General features: G+C 36.0%; 1 protein-coding gene across 1 annotated transcript; it reads left to right on the top strand.

Moving 5' to 3' along the window:
- Positions 1-887: 887 nt before the first annotated feature.
- LOC143459188 (uncharacterized) lies at positions 888-12767 on the top strand. The gene is made up of 14 exons (XM_076956214.1): positions 888-1558; positions 1632-1761; positions 2218-2556; positions 3110-3313; positions 7173-7286; positions 7607-7675; positions 7759-7981; positions 8259-8492; positions 8750-8878; positions 9074-9238; positions 9354-9656; positions 9819-10171; positions 10314-10528; positions 10698-12767. Exons 1-14 carry the CDS (start codon positions 1471-1473, stop codon positions 11027-11029), a joined length of 2898 nt encoding a protein of 965 aa, XP_076812329.1. The 5' UTR covers positions 888-1470; the 3' UTR covers positions 11030-12767.
- The last annotated feature ends 1029 nt before the right edge of the window (positions 12768-13796 follow it).

The following is a 13796-nucleotide window of genomic DNA, read 5'->3' as shown; positions in this document are numbered from 1 at the left end:
TGCTTGACGAATTGGCGCCCTTACCCAGCGATTCATTTGGACTGTTATTGTTCAGAACTTAACCTGAAAATCCGAATTTGCACAGTCACGAACGCTCATGAATTCGCAAAACGTTGAGAAATTGTTTGGTGACCTGCAGAGCGCGTAGCTACGTGAGATCTTAACAACTCGTAGTCCAAAGAAGGCACTTCCTCTGCAATGTTTCCATTCAGATATTATGAAATACAGCCTAGGGTGCTTTCGAAGATATCCACTGCTGTTTAGACGTTGATAAAAGGTTTCGTGCAGGGATTGTTGTGAGAGCAAAATAAATAGAAAACATGTAGTTTTCCTGTTTATTTTATCAATACAGTTGCATGGGAGCGGCATATAGCGTTTCTGTAAAACGCTCGACTAGCTCGTTATGTATATTTTCGTTCGGGTGTTATTTAATTTACATTGAATTTGCTTGTGTTATTTTGGTTTCGTGGACTCCTACCTTATATGAGTCGGTTAGTCTGAGTTTCATGGTAACCCACGATCCAAGTACTTTTTGTGGTCTATACCGCACGTTATGTCTTTCAGCAATGTTTTTGTATTGATTATTACATACAGGTGCTGTGATTAGATTTACTGCATTTTAAGATCACCACACAAGGTTAGCTTATGCGCTGCACAAACGATATCTTATACTCGTATAGAATTACGTAGCGTTTGAATTGCGCCATAAATTGCTTTTTTTGCGTTTCAAGAGATCGTTTTTTACAATGGAATAACTTTAAAACATTTTGTTAACAAGTTTGACAAAAGTTGAGTTAAAATACGTGAGAGGACGTTTTCGTTGTACAGACGTCGGTAGATGCGATATTTGTAGTCATATCCGGAATAAAAGACATGACATGACAGTCACCAAATCAGCCTTTACTACATTCGACTTAATTTAATGTTCAATCCAGCTGTTTGGATTCAAATGTGCTCCCATGTTTCGTCCATGCCTAAAGCAATAGCGCTTGGAGCAATAACTGGCCATAAGTATTCTGTTATGGCCGCGGTGAGTGGAATGTGAAGAAAACTGTGTACTAAACTTGCTTTCACTGAATTACGTGTAGGCCTTAGTTCTGTTCACATTTGCCAATTGTACGACAAATAGCGTTTGTATTTAGAATTCAAAACGAAATTTGTTTAAAGTTATGGATGAATATATAGTTGATTAATTGTCATGTGTTGGTGAGAGAGGAACAGAAACAAATTTGCAAATAGATGGACTTCAGTTTGGCTAAATATTGCCTCAGTACGCTTTTATTGTATTTTAACTGTTTTAGGACTATTTAGTGACACTATAATAGTTGCCGTAGAAGTTTTGTTGCGTCGAGAATACGAGTTAAAATATAGCATTTGTTTTATTAGTTTAGTTCCTGTTGTTGTCTAATTGCTAAATTTAAAGCTTTTTAAAATAAAGAAGTTGTTTTTCATTCAAAACCGCAAGGAGCAATGGCTGCGTTTAGTATAAATGTGCAAGGACTTTTGTTACTCTGTCTTGTGCTGTGCGTCAAAACAACGTTAATTTATGCCCAGAAAAGTAAGTAACAGATAGAGAATTGTTGTGAAATGCTTACGCAGTTTCTGAACCATGTTAACATTCATAAACATAGGTTACGCGTGTAAGGACGGGACAGAAATTTCATTAGAACGATTTTGCGACGGTCTGCAAGACTGTCCAGACGGAAGTGACGAACTCATAACGACCACAGGTTGCCCTGAGTGTACAATGGAAGAAACTAGGTAAGAATTATTTTTTCATGAAAGTGTTCATGTGATTTGTTACAATCGGTTGTGGATAAGTGAACCTATAATAACCCAAAATCACAAGCTAAATGCGTAATTGGAAGTAATGTACATACTGAGAAACCACTTGTCGCCTAAAGGCATATTTGAAATATATGACCTTTTAAAGGGTGGGCGTACAATAATCACGACAAAATACTGACCTTTTTCAAGAAGCCATTACATCATATCTTACAGTCCAGCTGTAAGCCGCAAAAACGTAATTGCGCTGATCGATAGGAAGTATTTTAATTCTAAACTTGCTTATAGAAGAAATATTCATAAACTAAACTTTGATCTAAGTCAAAGTCTACTGACATCGTTACATCTAATATTCATGATTCGTTCATAGCTTAAGTATGCGTTATCTTCGTCGCTTTGTTTGGTTTTATATTTATACTTTATCTTGTTTAGCTGCGAGCTTCATGCCCGAAATAGAACATGCGCAATCAACCGAAGTTACGTTTGTGACCAGTCCATCACTTGCCATGCTGGAGCGCTTTGCGACGCCAATTGTCCCACGCACTTCAGATGCCAGAATCATGACTGCGTGGAACGAGCTACCTTGTGTGATGGAAACTCTTGCAAAGGTTGCCCCGAAGACGACGAATGGACATCAGGAGCTGGCTTTAAATGCATAAGGCAAGGGAAATTATGCCGCTTGCCTCAGCAGTTGTTGTGGGACGGCGTGCAGGATTGCGATAGAGGGAACGATCTCTGTTATCAAGCTTCACAGTCTAACATAGACGGAAGGTAAAGATGTCGTTCTTTGTACACTTACTACCCACCCTATACTCATTGTGGCATTTCCGGTTTGAAAAAAATGTTGTAAACAATCGTTTGATTTAATTTTCTCCATTCTATTATGCAATGTACACGTAGCTTTTAATAATATTTTGAACTGACGTTATGTGGAAAGTCATGAAATTAAGATATGATCATTGAACATGGTGTATGGTCTGGAAACTTGGTATAATGAAAGGTAAAAGAGATTCGATTACAAGAATTGTCAAGCAAACTCTCTCAAATAGGATCCCAACTGGAGTTTTAGGCTGGATCCGAAAAGAGTCCTTTCAAACAAATTTTACGTTTGTTTAACAACGCGCGAGCGAACAGGCTAAGTTAACAATTCTAAAATCTGCTCGCTAGAAATCTTTGTGAGAAATCCAGCTTTAGCTGCCATTGTTACTAGAGAACGTATGAAAGTATTATTACATTAGAATGTTATACAAAGCACGTCTAATTAAATTCTGGATTGCTTTCAATAACATAAACTTAATAGTTTAATCAATTTTTGCGGTTTCAGAGACATCCGATTTGAGCATGATGTTGCTTTTGATCATTCACTTTGCTTTGAATGTTTGGACCGCTCGATGATCATCCCACGTCACGGGGTGTGCGATGGCGTCATCGATTGCTCTGATCTTTCCGATGAATGTCTTTGTGAAGGCGAACGACCAAGGATCTGTGACGACATCATTCTAAATTTGCCAGATGGGAATCTCTTGCTGTAAGTTTCACCTACGTATTTCTTTGGGTATAATCACTACTAAATGGAGCATAATAATCAAATCAAAAAAATAACAATATTGTATTTATGTTTTTTCATATGAAAAAGGAAGGTTACTTTGATAACATATATTTATAAATTTCAGATTGTTGAAAAAAAGTAAAAAAATTACTAAACGTTTATTGAGACAAATGGATTATATCCAACATGATTTTTATTGTAAAAGAATAGTTAAATATATTAAATGCTTCAATTTAATTCAAGTAGAAGGATTAAAAGAATATAACATATAATTAATTGTCTATTCTCATCACTTTCAGTTGATAATAGAGAATATTATCGGTGTGTTGATAGGATTGAGAAGTTAGAAAGAAAATATAAATTAAATTCGTGTTTAGATACTTTGATGGACCAGTAATTTATGAGGAAATGTTTAAATAATTTTAAAATTTCATAACCAGAATTAAATTTGTGATTAATTTGCATTGTTTTATGTATTATAATTATAAGATATTTTAGGTAATTAAAGTTAAGGAATATTGTCAAAGATAACTTATAGATGTATTTCCAGAAATTTTTATTCCGATTTGATTTCATTCTTTTTCTGAATTCATAAAACATCACCTGCTTTTAGTAATGTATATAATTTTAGGTTTTCTTATCTTTTATCATCGCATTTTTCATTAAGATGTTCAACTCTTTCATTATCCTCGAGTAATCCATGAAAACATTCCTAAATGAAATTATGAATAAAAATAGATTTCCAATCATCAGCAACAGTCATTTTGAAATATCCATCTCAATTTAAAACACCCAATGTTGGAACTTGTGTAATAGCATGAACAATATATCCATTAATACTTCCAGCATATTCTATACATATTGGGTGAAAGAAAAATTAACGTTTTTTAAAGATAATTAATCTTATTCCTCATGTCTTACATTATCATATATAAAAAAATTTACCCTTCAGAACTTTTCTGAATAATCAATTTTATTTTATCATTTTTCATTGATTTTAATTTTGTCACAATTCCATTTTCATCAAATATTTTCATTTTGGGTCCGGGGTATGCTTTTTTGTATTCTTTCAATATCCTCTTTTGATAATATACCCGTAGGGCCTTTGGTACACGAAGTGCCTCTGGTATCATGCGTTATTGTAGACCACTCATGTTTATAAGTGGAATACCTGGCTAGTTCAGTTAGTTACGGCGCTCCAACAGATGCCAAAACTCGTCGAAATCAGTTTTTTCTTAAATGATTTTTTGGAGATCTTTCTAGAAAGCCTTTCACAAAAAAGGCAGTAAATGACATTGCACTTTCAGACAGTCGCGTGTTAGTTACTAATTGGTTTGTAAGTTAGTGATAGCATCCCAGTCAAGTTCTCTTGATGTAAGCTGCTTAGTATAAAAGATCACACAATGTCTGTAAATGAAGAATGTCTCGAGTACAATTTGGATCGAAATGGAGTAATGAATTAGACTTTAGATGAGCAGGATATTTTCAATGCGCATATAGGTTATCAGAAAATACCTGAATATGTGCATAAACTGCATGCGTTGCATTTCCCTTCATGGAAATTTACAAACGAAGGGTCCAAGAAATGCGTTAAAGAATTTGCACTAATTCTCAGCCAACCGTAATTTCCATCATGACATAGTATGCTTAGGTCTTCATGATGTATTTTGTCCATATATGATGCTTGAAAGGTATGTGCACACCATGTGAAAGTGAAAGTTTTGAAGCTTACTACAACTACCGTTTTAAGGCTTTTGTACAGATTGCTTTCCGTTAATAGCAATGCAATTTGGTGCATGTTCTTGAAGAATATCCTCAGTTCTAAAACACTGCAAACAGTATCTACAGAACTGCTTTTTGTGTTAGTGTTTACTTTGATTAAACATGAATCTATTAAAGTATTTTATCCAAACTTAATGTTCTTTTATCAATAATAAATCAAGGGTTGTTCCATCTAAAAGGACCGTCGGTTGGAACTACTTTTTTCTCCAAATGCATTAATACTGATATTATTTTGTTTTTCAATTATTGGTATTTGTTAGCTTGTAACTAGAAAAGTTACATCATTTAACACCAATATAAAATGGCCCCTTTGAGGTTTATTTTTAGCAATGTTAAGATACAGCATCAATGAGCATCAACAGAATCAATTACCCACCTTGAACCTTCACTAAGCCAGTTAGCAATTTCTTTATTATTGACTATTTATAACTGCCTCACTGCTTTACCTTTCATTTTTTTAAGAAGTGTTTGTGGCGTATACTGTAATTCAACAACCAGTTAGCAAATTTATTAATAACTTTTCGAACTTCAGAAGCTAAATTATTAGCTAGTGTTTTTAAAGTTGGCGTAGACGTGTTATAAGATGTTGATTTCAGTACAGGAGTTTTTGTACCAGGAACTGGCACATCTAAACTATTTCATTGATTTGACTTTTTTTGTCTTAAAATGTTTTATCTTGAAGGCACTTTTATAGTTTAAGAATTTCCTAACAATTTTTTTAATATCATAAAATCACATGACCTAATTTGAACTAATTTAACCCGTTTAAGTTACGAAATTCTGTCTGTGCTCGTACCACCGATCTAATGAGCTCGTTTGACCCTATAAAGTCACGTGAGTTCAAACTGTGCTTGCTCGACCGATCTAATGAGCCCGTTTGACCCTATAAAGTCACGTGAGTTCAAACTGTGCTAGCTCCACAGATCTAATGAGCTCGTTTGACCCTATAAAGTCACGTGAGTTCAAACTGTGCTTGTAGCGTCATCTTACATACTAAAATCTATAACTATAACCAGTTCTTAACCTTCAATGGCGACACAAGCGACACCCACCCTACCACAACATTAAACGATTGCGTTTATAATTCATAAAGTAATTTGTTATTGCTTAAGTCTTATCAATAAACTTCATAAAAACACAAAAGCGCTCGTTATCTTCACGAGCAGAATATGATATTTTTTTCAAAATTGCAATTTTGTAACGCCATATATTTCCGAAAACCGACATAATTTCTTTGGTTTACTAGTTTTTAAATGAATAAAAACTTGTGTTTGGTATATTGGAACTTTTCATTCATTTGGTTTTCTTGCCATAACTGCATACAAACAAAGATGTTTGATGCAGCGGAGAACCAGATAGTCTCGAACGTAATCATATAGCAATAACGGCCGAATGAAAATTATAACCGAAAAGCGTTTAATTGCATTTAACAATACAAAAGATGAGAAAGATAAAGCAACAAATTATTTTTTTTTTATTGCTTTGTTTTCTAAAGTTCCGTTTCGTCACTAAGCGGTTCTCACGATTCCTGCGCGTGACAGTCTCTTTTTACGTATTAATTATTATTAAAACACGGTGACGCAAACACCGCCACTTTTCATCTCCATACCTATAATGTGTACTATTTTCGAGCTATAATAATTGCTTAACTTAATTTTAACCTATGACACATGACTAACCGATCTTCCTTGGCGAACTAACTTTGAGTCACGACCCAATAAGAGTAGAGTTTTTTAAACTCTTGAATTTTATTTTAACAGTTAGAATCAACTGTTTTCATGCTTATTCCCTTTCATCTTCAGCAACAGGTTTCGTGACAAACTAATTAGCGTAAAAGTATTTAATCACTTGTAAAGTATATTAAAATAAAAATGATAATTAATAATTTATTGTGCAACAAAATAAACATGCAACTATAACCTGTCCGCGACAGGTTTTATGCAATTACACAAAGTGTTTTTCGAAAATAATTAGCCTATGTATCTATTGTATTGGTTTATGAAGGAAAAACTCTACACTTGCAAATAAGCCATTTTATGTGGTTTGTATTTAACAGATCAGAATCTTCAAAGTGCAGCGTTGGTCAGGTTTCTTGTGGGAACGGAACTTGCATTAATCGAACGTCAGTGTGCGACACAGTTGCTGACTGTCAGGATAACAGAGACGAAAAGTATGACCTAATGCGTGAAAATTTCGAGCAAAAATTTCTGGTTGTTGTAGAACATAAGAAAAATCTTCAGCTGACTTGTGTTTATTATTTAAAGTAATGCGGATTGTTCTGCATGTGTGGAAGCATTTTACAGAAAAATTTTGAGCAAAGTGTTGTGCAAAGTGCAAGCGTGACGAAACAAAACGTTGTTTTACACAATTTAAGCAAGCAATTTAAAGACCATTTTGCGCAAAGTTTCTTTTAATTTAAACAAATTATTACAAGCGGTTTCATTACTGTTCCAGCCCAAAATATTTTCTCTGATATAAACTTGCCTTCAGGTTTGAATATTGCCAAGGTACTCTTCGATGCGGAGACGGATTGGCCGCAGATCGCGGAGACGAATGCAGGTAAGTTGGAAGCAACGTTTTAATACGAAATTTTAATTTCAATACTCTTAGGTTACCATGATGTGAACCTTCTTTGGTTCCAGGTGTGATACGCGCTGCGTAGTCTTATCTGCGGTTTTATGTGATGGAGTCGGTGAATGTCCTCCCCCCGGCTTTGGTTGGGGCACAGTCAGATGGGGCAAAGAGCCGGGGCACCCTGCCGACGAATGCGAAGCCCGCTGCTCAAACTCCACGGCTTTCCCATGCACCAAGCCATATTATTCTGGTGTCGGGCAACCTACATTTCTATTTCAGTGTTCTGTGAACGTAAGTTTGTATGTGGCGTGATACGACCCCAGAAAAGATAATCTAAAATTATACTTTATTTAAAACAATAATTATAGCTTAAAGCTAAATATGATAATGAATAAGCGTCGTTAATTGGATGAAAAGTTTTTATTTGAAGTGAACTTTTGATAAAGGTTGTGGTAGCTATGCAGCAATAATACATCAAGTTATTTGTCACATACTTTTAGATGTAGGTTATTGGCGTTAATAGGAGGATATCAGAGCAATCATGCAACTTAATTAATTTTGTATATAGGGCTTTCTGGTAGTGTTGGAGGGTCAATATTATTGTGATGGAGTTGTGGATTGTCCCGGCACTCAGTATGATGAGATTGATTGCCCGGATCGTTTCTATTGCCTCGCTGGTAATCGGATCAGTATCGAGCAGTCGGAAGTTTGTGATGGATTCGAGGATTGCGACGACGGAGCGGATGAAAACAACATCACTTGTCCTCACCGATTCTTCTGCTCTTCACTCGGGGGAACAAAAGTAGGCTGATTTTCTTTTGTACTTTGTTGGGTTTGTTGGGAGGATATTTGATCTTGATCTTTGATTTTTAATATTTCTATTAAATTACATGATGGCACTCACAGTTGACATTTTACATGTTGGTTATTAAGACAGAAGTTTTCAGTAAAAGAGTGGCAGATTTTAGGATCTTATCAATAATTACATCGAAAACTTTATTTAACTTACAAAAATTAATTTATAGCTTATTTTCTGCTTTAATTTCCTGGTAATATTAGGTTTCGATCGAAGCAAAGCTTGAATGCGATTTCAACATCAACTGCGATGACAACAAAGATGAATTGAATTGTACCGACGATCGATTTTACTGCGAAGGCGGAAAACCTTTATTTGTGTCGAAAAGACAGGTATAGATATAATTCTAAATCTCTCCAGCAACGTGCATACTTTTTCGTCTAATTGTGGGTGTAAGCTTATTGGTGCATTGAAAGTTAGAATACGGATAAGCGCTATTTGCTCTCGAAATCCTCAGACTTTTATAACAGAGAATATAGTTTATGTTCATTTTCAGAGCAATTAGTTGTTTACATTTATTAAAATAGCAATTTGACGGGCGTAAAGATTGTGAAGATCTAACCGACGAATGTCCTATCACGTCGCCTGACAGAAGAGAGAATATTTTTTCCTCAAGATATCAGCTCATTGCTAACCCAGTTTTGCGAGTCTTAGTGTGGATAATAGGACTTCTAGCAATTTTCGGGAACGCGGTTTGTAATACAATAAGCGTTTAATTGAACTGATAAGAGAAACTTCAACTGGTGTAGAATGTAAATTGGAATTTCCATTTCAACCTTATCATTGATTGATCTTATTTTATGTTAGGTTGTCGTTTTCGGCGAAAGCAAACAGTTGGTTAAAACCAACAGGAAAAAGGGATTAACATCTCTGAGCGCTAATCACATGCTGGTCTTAAACCTGGCTGTCGCAGATTTCCTGATGGGCATCTACCTAATAATGCTTGGCATAGCAGGGGCCGTTTACGACCAACGGTTTTGTGCTAACGAGCTAATTTGGAGATCCAGCAGCGTCTGCACCACGATGGGAATACTTGTCGTGCTCTCAAGTGAAACATCTGTTTCTACAATGGTCCTTCTCACCGCTTTCCGTCTCTACGCCATATTAAAAGTAAAGAAAGTTCTTTGTTTGATTAACCTTCTCTACCTTAACAGTTTGATTAGTAATTGATGGGTTGGTGTTACAACCTTGGACGGACCAAAGGTTGTATTCTGGTTCCATAAATTGATTTTTAAACTTTTGAAATTATTTGATTATAAAAATTTTTTTCAGCCGTTTAATGCTTCCAGTAAACCAACTCCATGCCAGGTTCTCGCCTCCCTGTGTCTAGCCTGGGTGGTTTCATTAGCTCTAGCGCTTGCCCCTTTGGCTGCTCATCTACAGCACATGTTTGCTGAGAAAGCGTTGATAGAAAACAATCCTTTCTTTGAAAACGTGGTAGTAGATTTGGACTCGGCAAAAACTTGGATGGAAAAGCTCGTGATGTTTAACCCTGAGTACAGCAATGTTTCTTCTGATACAATCCTTGAGATCAGAAAGTCCACTTCTTGGGAAAATCTACAGAATACCTTAGCGCATGATCAAGAAAACATCGTTCGTATTTTTGACATTTCCCGGCTTTTTGGGTAATTTGCTTTCAAGCATTGATCTTAACTGCGGTGCAATTCCTCTCTACCTGATTAACAGAAAATTTGTGGTTTATAAATATTTTATTACACTGGTATTGTTACGGTTTGTTCTATACATAATTCATGGTTTTGTATTTAGGTACTACAGTGCGGATAGCGTTTGTATACCGAGACTTTTTGTATCAAGGGAAGACAAGGCATGGCCATACTCCCTTGCGATCACAACTTATAATTTTCTTGCTTTCGTATTTGTCTTGTGCGGTTATACCTTCATCAACTTTTTTTCGAGAAAAAGGACACTCAAACACAAGGACAGTATTGTTGGCAAAAACTTGGCCGAGGAACGAACAAGAGGTGAAGTATGATGGCATTTTGTGTCTTACTAAAGCACAACCAGTTAAGCCCACCGGCAAACTCTTCCCAAGCTATTCTATCATCTGAGGTTCATCGTAGTATTATTTTGTAAAAATAAACTAGTGAAGTGTTGTTGTCGGCGAAATATAACAAAATATGATATTTTCAGCAATGCAGAGAAAAATAATACGTTTGATTGCCACGGATTTTTGCTGCTGGGTTCCAATCACAATCATGGCTTTCATCAACTTCAGCGGGGTCCCGGTGCCAAATGTAGCTTACGCCGTGTCGGCAATTGTTCTTCTCCCGATCAACAGCGCTCTAAACCCGATCCTCTACTCAAGTTTTGTCGATAATTTAACTGCAAAGCTCGGATTGACATGTCAAAAGGGCGGCAATAACAAAGCTAATTCAACAAGCACTCGCACGGCAAGTGGTAGTAACGCCTTTTCAAGCGTTACCACCACAACTCAAATCGCAAATTCGGCATCTGCGATCTAACAACAGCTTGTTAAATATTGTCTGTAGGAAGGAAAACATTAAGCCGCAAACTGTTATTCTTTTGTCAGGCCGCAATTTTCAGACTTTTGTTATCTTGGCTTTGGTTGCTTTGGCTTTGGCAACCTTTTCGAAAACATTTATGACTCAACAAATGTTGGGTTCAAGCAAAGCATTTAAAGAAACAGCCCGTTATCAGAAATGAAAACTTTCTTGATATAAAAAGGGAAATTATTTCATTCTACAAAATATTTAAGTTTACGAATATAGAGTAAGTCTTGATTATATTTTTAAATATTTAAGCTTTTGATTTTAATTTATTTACTCAGAATATCAAGTTTAGGTCCATTTCTATTATTCTTTATATTAGAAATTTATCACTGCATTTTACAATTCGCAAGTATTGGTACTTGCTAACTTTCCATCACTACTTAAATTTTCACATTTTATTCAAAATCAAAACTGTAAACGTTGATTTAAGTCCATTTTAGAAGCTTCCTATAGAGAGTTGATCCCGAAGTGCTACAAATGAGAAACGGGTTTATAGTCTCTAGCCCGCAAATTTTGAGCCACGGTTGTAGCGTAACTTGCTCAAATCTGAGATAATTATTTCTCAACTAATGGCTGATAGTGATCAATGGAACTCATCTTATACCCAAGCGATTTAATGAACAATTGTACGGATTAGTGTTCAGTTATTTCCTTTATAAAGTACTCTATTGTTCCGTACAACTATACTTCAACGTGTCGCATTTTTTTGTCATTGTTCATTGTATTCATTTTAATTATCTTGTGTCAACTTTTCGGTAGCAGTACTGCTTTGTTCGAGTACCATTTTTGTGGTACTCGAAAGTTCACACGGACTAATACTTGTCAACTACACTACTTTAAACCATTTCGTGAATGACAATCTGACCTTGCGATCTTTGCTCTGTATGTAGCCTATACAGTTCCATATTTGAACTGCTTATTCTCACATAAACACAATTTTCTGTTCTAGATAAAAGTGTGCAAAATTGGTTGCCATGGTAAAAAGTTAGTAACAAATGCGAACTATCAACAAGGCGCATCTGAGCTACACCCGTGACGGATCTGAGCCACATTGGTGGCGCAAATAATAAGCTGCATAACTGGCACAGCCCTCTCTCTACCGCAATATGCTATAAAACTCACGCAACACTAGTAGCGCTAGAGCATTGTTGCAGTACAACTGCACCTAATAATGGCTGCAGTAAACGCCATTGTCAGTCAGTTGAAAACCTTTCAAAAAAGGGATATCAATCTCTGTCTTTTGTTAATAGCTCACGTTTTTTGTCTATATTTTTCAGGGGTCACGCAACTAGCGAGATTAGTTTGTCCGGCCTGCCTCACGGCGCCACATATGAGCTAACTGTATTGTAGCATGTTGAACAAAGCTGTGACAAAGAACTGACGATCCAGCCCGCGATCGTCAGTTCTAATGAAAAAAGTTTGGTGATGCCTGGATTATACAATACAATGTACGTTTATTATTGTGATATACTTAAACAACATGCAATACTTCAATGTTGTGTTATGTTTCTTCAAAACTTTGGGTGAAGATCGAAACCCTGTAACGGCCATTAAGCATTTACTAGTTTTTCGCCCCTAAGCCACTCGGCAATTTGCATAAAATTGTGGTATTTTATTCACTGCATAACACATGTACGTTTGCAATTCAGTTCTACTTATTCTACGCTATTAAAATCGTGAGCTAACAAGGTTTTTAATTGTTGAACATATGAGTGAGGACAGGAACAGCAGCCTTGGAGTCAGATTTGCTTCTATGCTAATAACCATCCAACCAAAAAACCTCGCTATAACCAAACTTGAGCATTGATTATTTATTTCTCAAACTGAATCATATTTGAAAAAACAAGATCGTAGAAACTGAATATTGTACATTTGAAACTTGTATGACAGCAACCAGGGTGAAAATATTTTGGAGCATATTGTAATAGAGAAGGTCGAAAAAATAAGAGGTAGTCAGACAAGTGTTAAGGAAGATGAAAGCAGAAAACGGAATAGGATTCTAGACCACATAGAGTGACAATGAAAATGATAAAAGCTTTGGGTGGCGTGGAAGTGGAACACATCGCAAATATGCTAAACAAAATATATCATAAAGGATGTATGTCAGATGGTATGAAGACTTAGTAATTGTCAATAACACAATCAGTATCTACATTGAGTGTGGGTAGCATCCAAACCATCAGCTTCATGAGTCAGATAACTAAATTGCCGATGACTGTCATTATGGTGAAAATCAGACTGATTTAAGTCGCCAAAGCACAGGTTGGCTTTCCATTGTTCGCTTGAAGCTATTTATTACTGAATATTTATTTTCTGTTTACTAAAACAGACAAGCACAAATTTTCAACAGCGGTTGTTACCTGAAGATCAGCTTGAACCCAGCCTTCAGAAATCCCCAGCCCAGTCCGATCTAGGAAACGTTGCAGGTGTCCATATAGGTTATTTCCAACAAACAAACTCCACCACAATGCAGCATCAAGTAATTTAAAAAAATCCACACTACAGTAAGTAGACAGCTTTAAGTATTTGGAAATCTGTATATGCAGCAATGGAAGGCCAATTCAGGAAATAAAAGTTTGAATTGCAAAGGCAAAGAATGTATAGATGGATTAGCAAGAGTACTGCCGACTCTCGTTTGACTTCAAGAGGTTGCTAAACTAGGCTAGGCTATCACACCCGTTCTCAACGTTCTGACATTCAGTATGAACAATCAAATGCA

The sequence above is a fragment of the Clavelina lepadiformis genome, chromosome 5, assembly GCF_947623445.1.
Source record: "Clavelina lepadiformis chromosome 5, kaClaLepa1.1, whole genome shotgun sequence".
NCBI classification, from domain to species: Eukaryota; Metazoa; Chordata; class Ascidiacea; order Aplousobranchia; family Clavelinidae; genus Clavelina; species Clavelina lepadiformis.
This window is presented reverse-complemented; position numbering and strand designations above follow the sequence as displayed.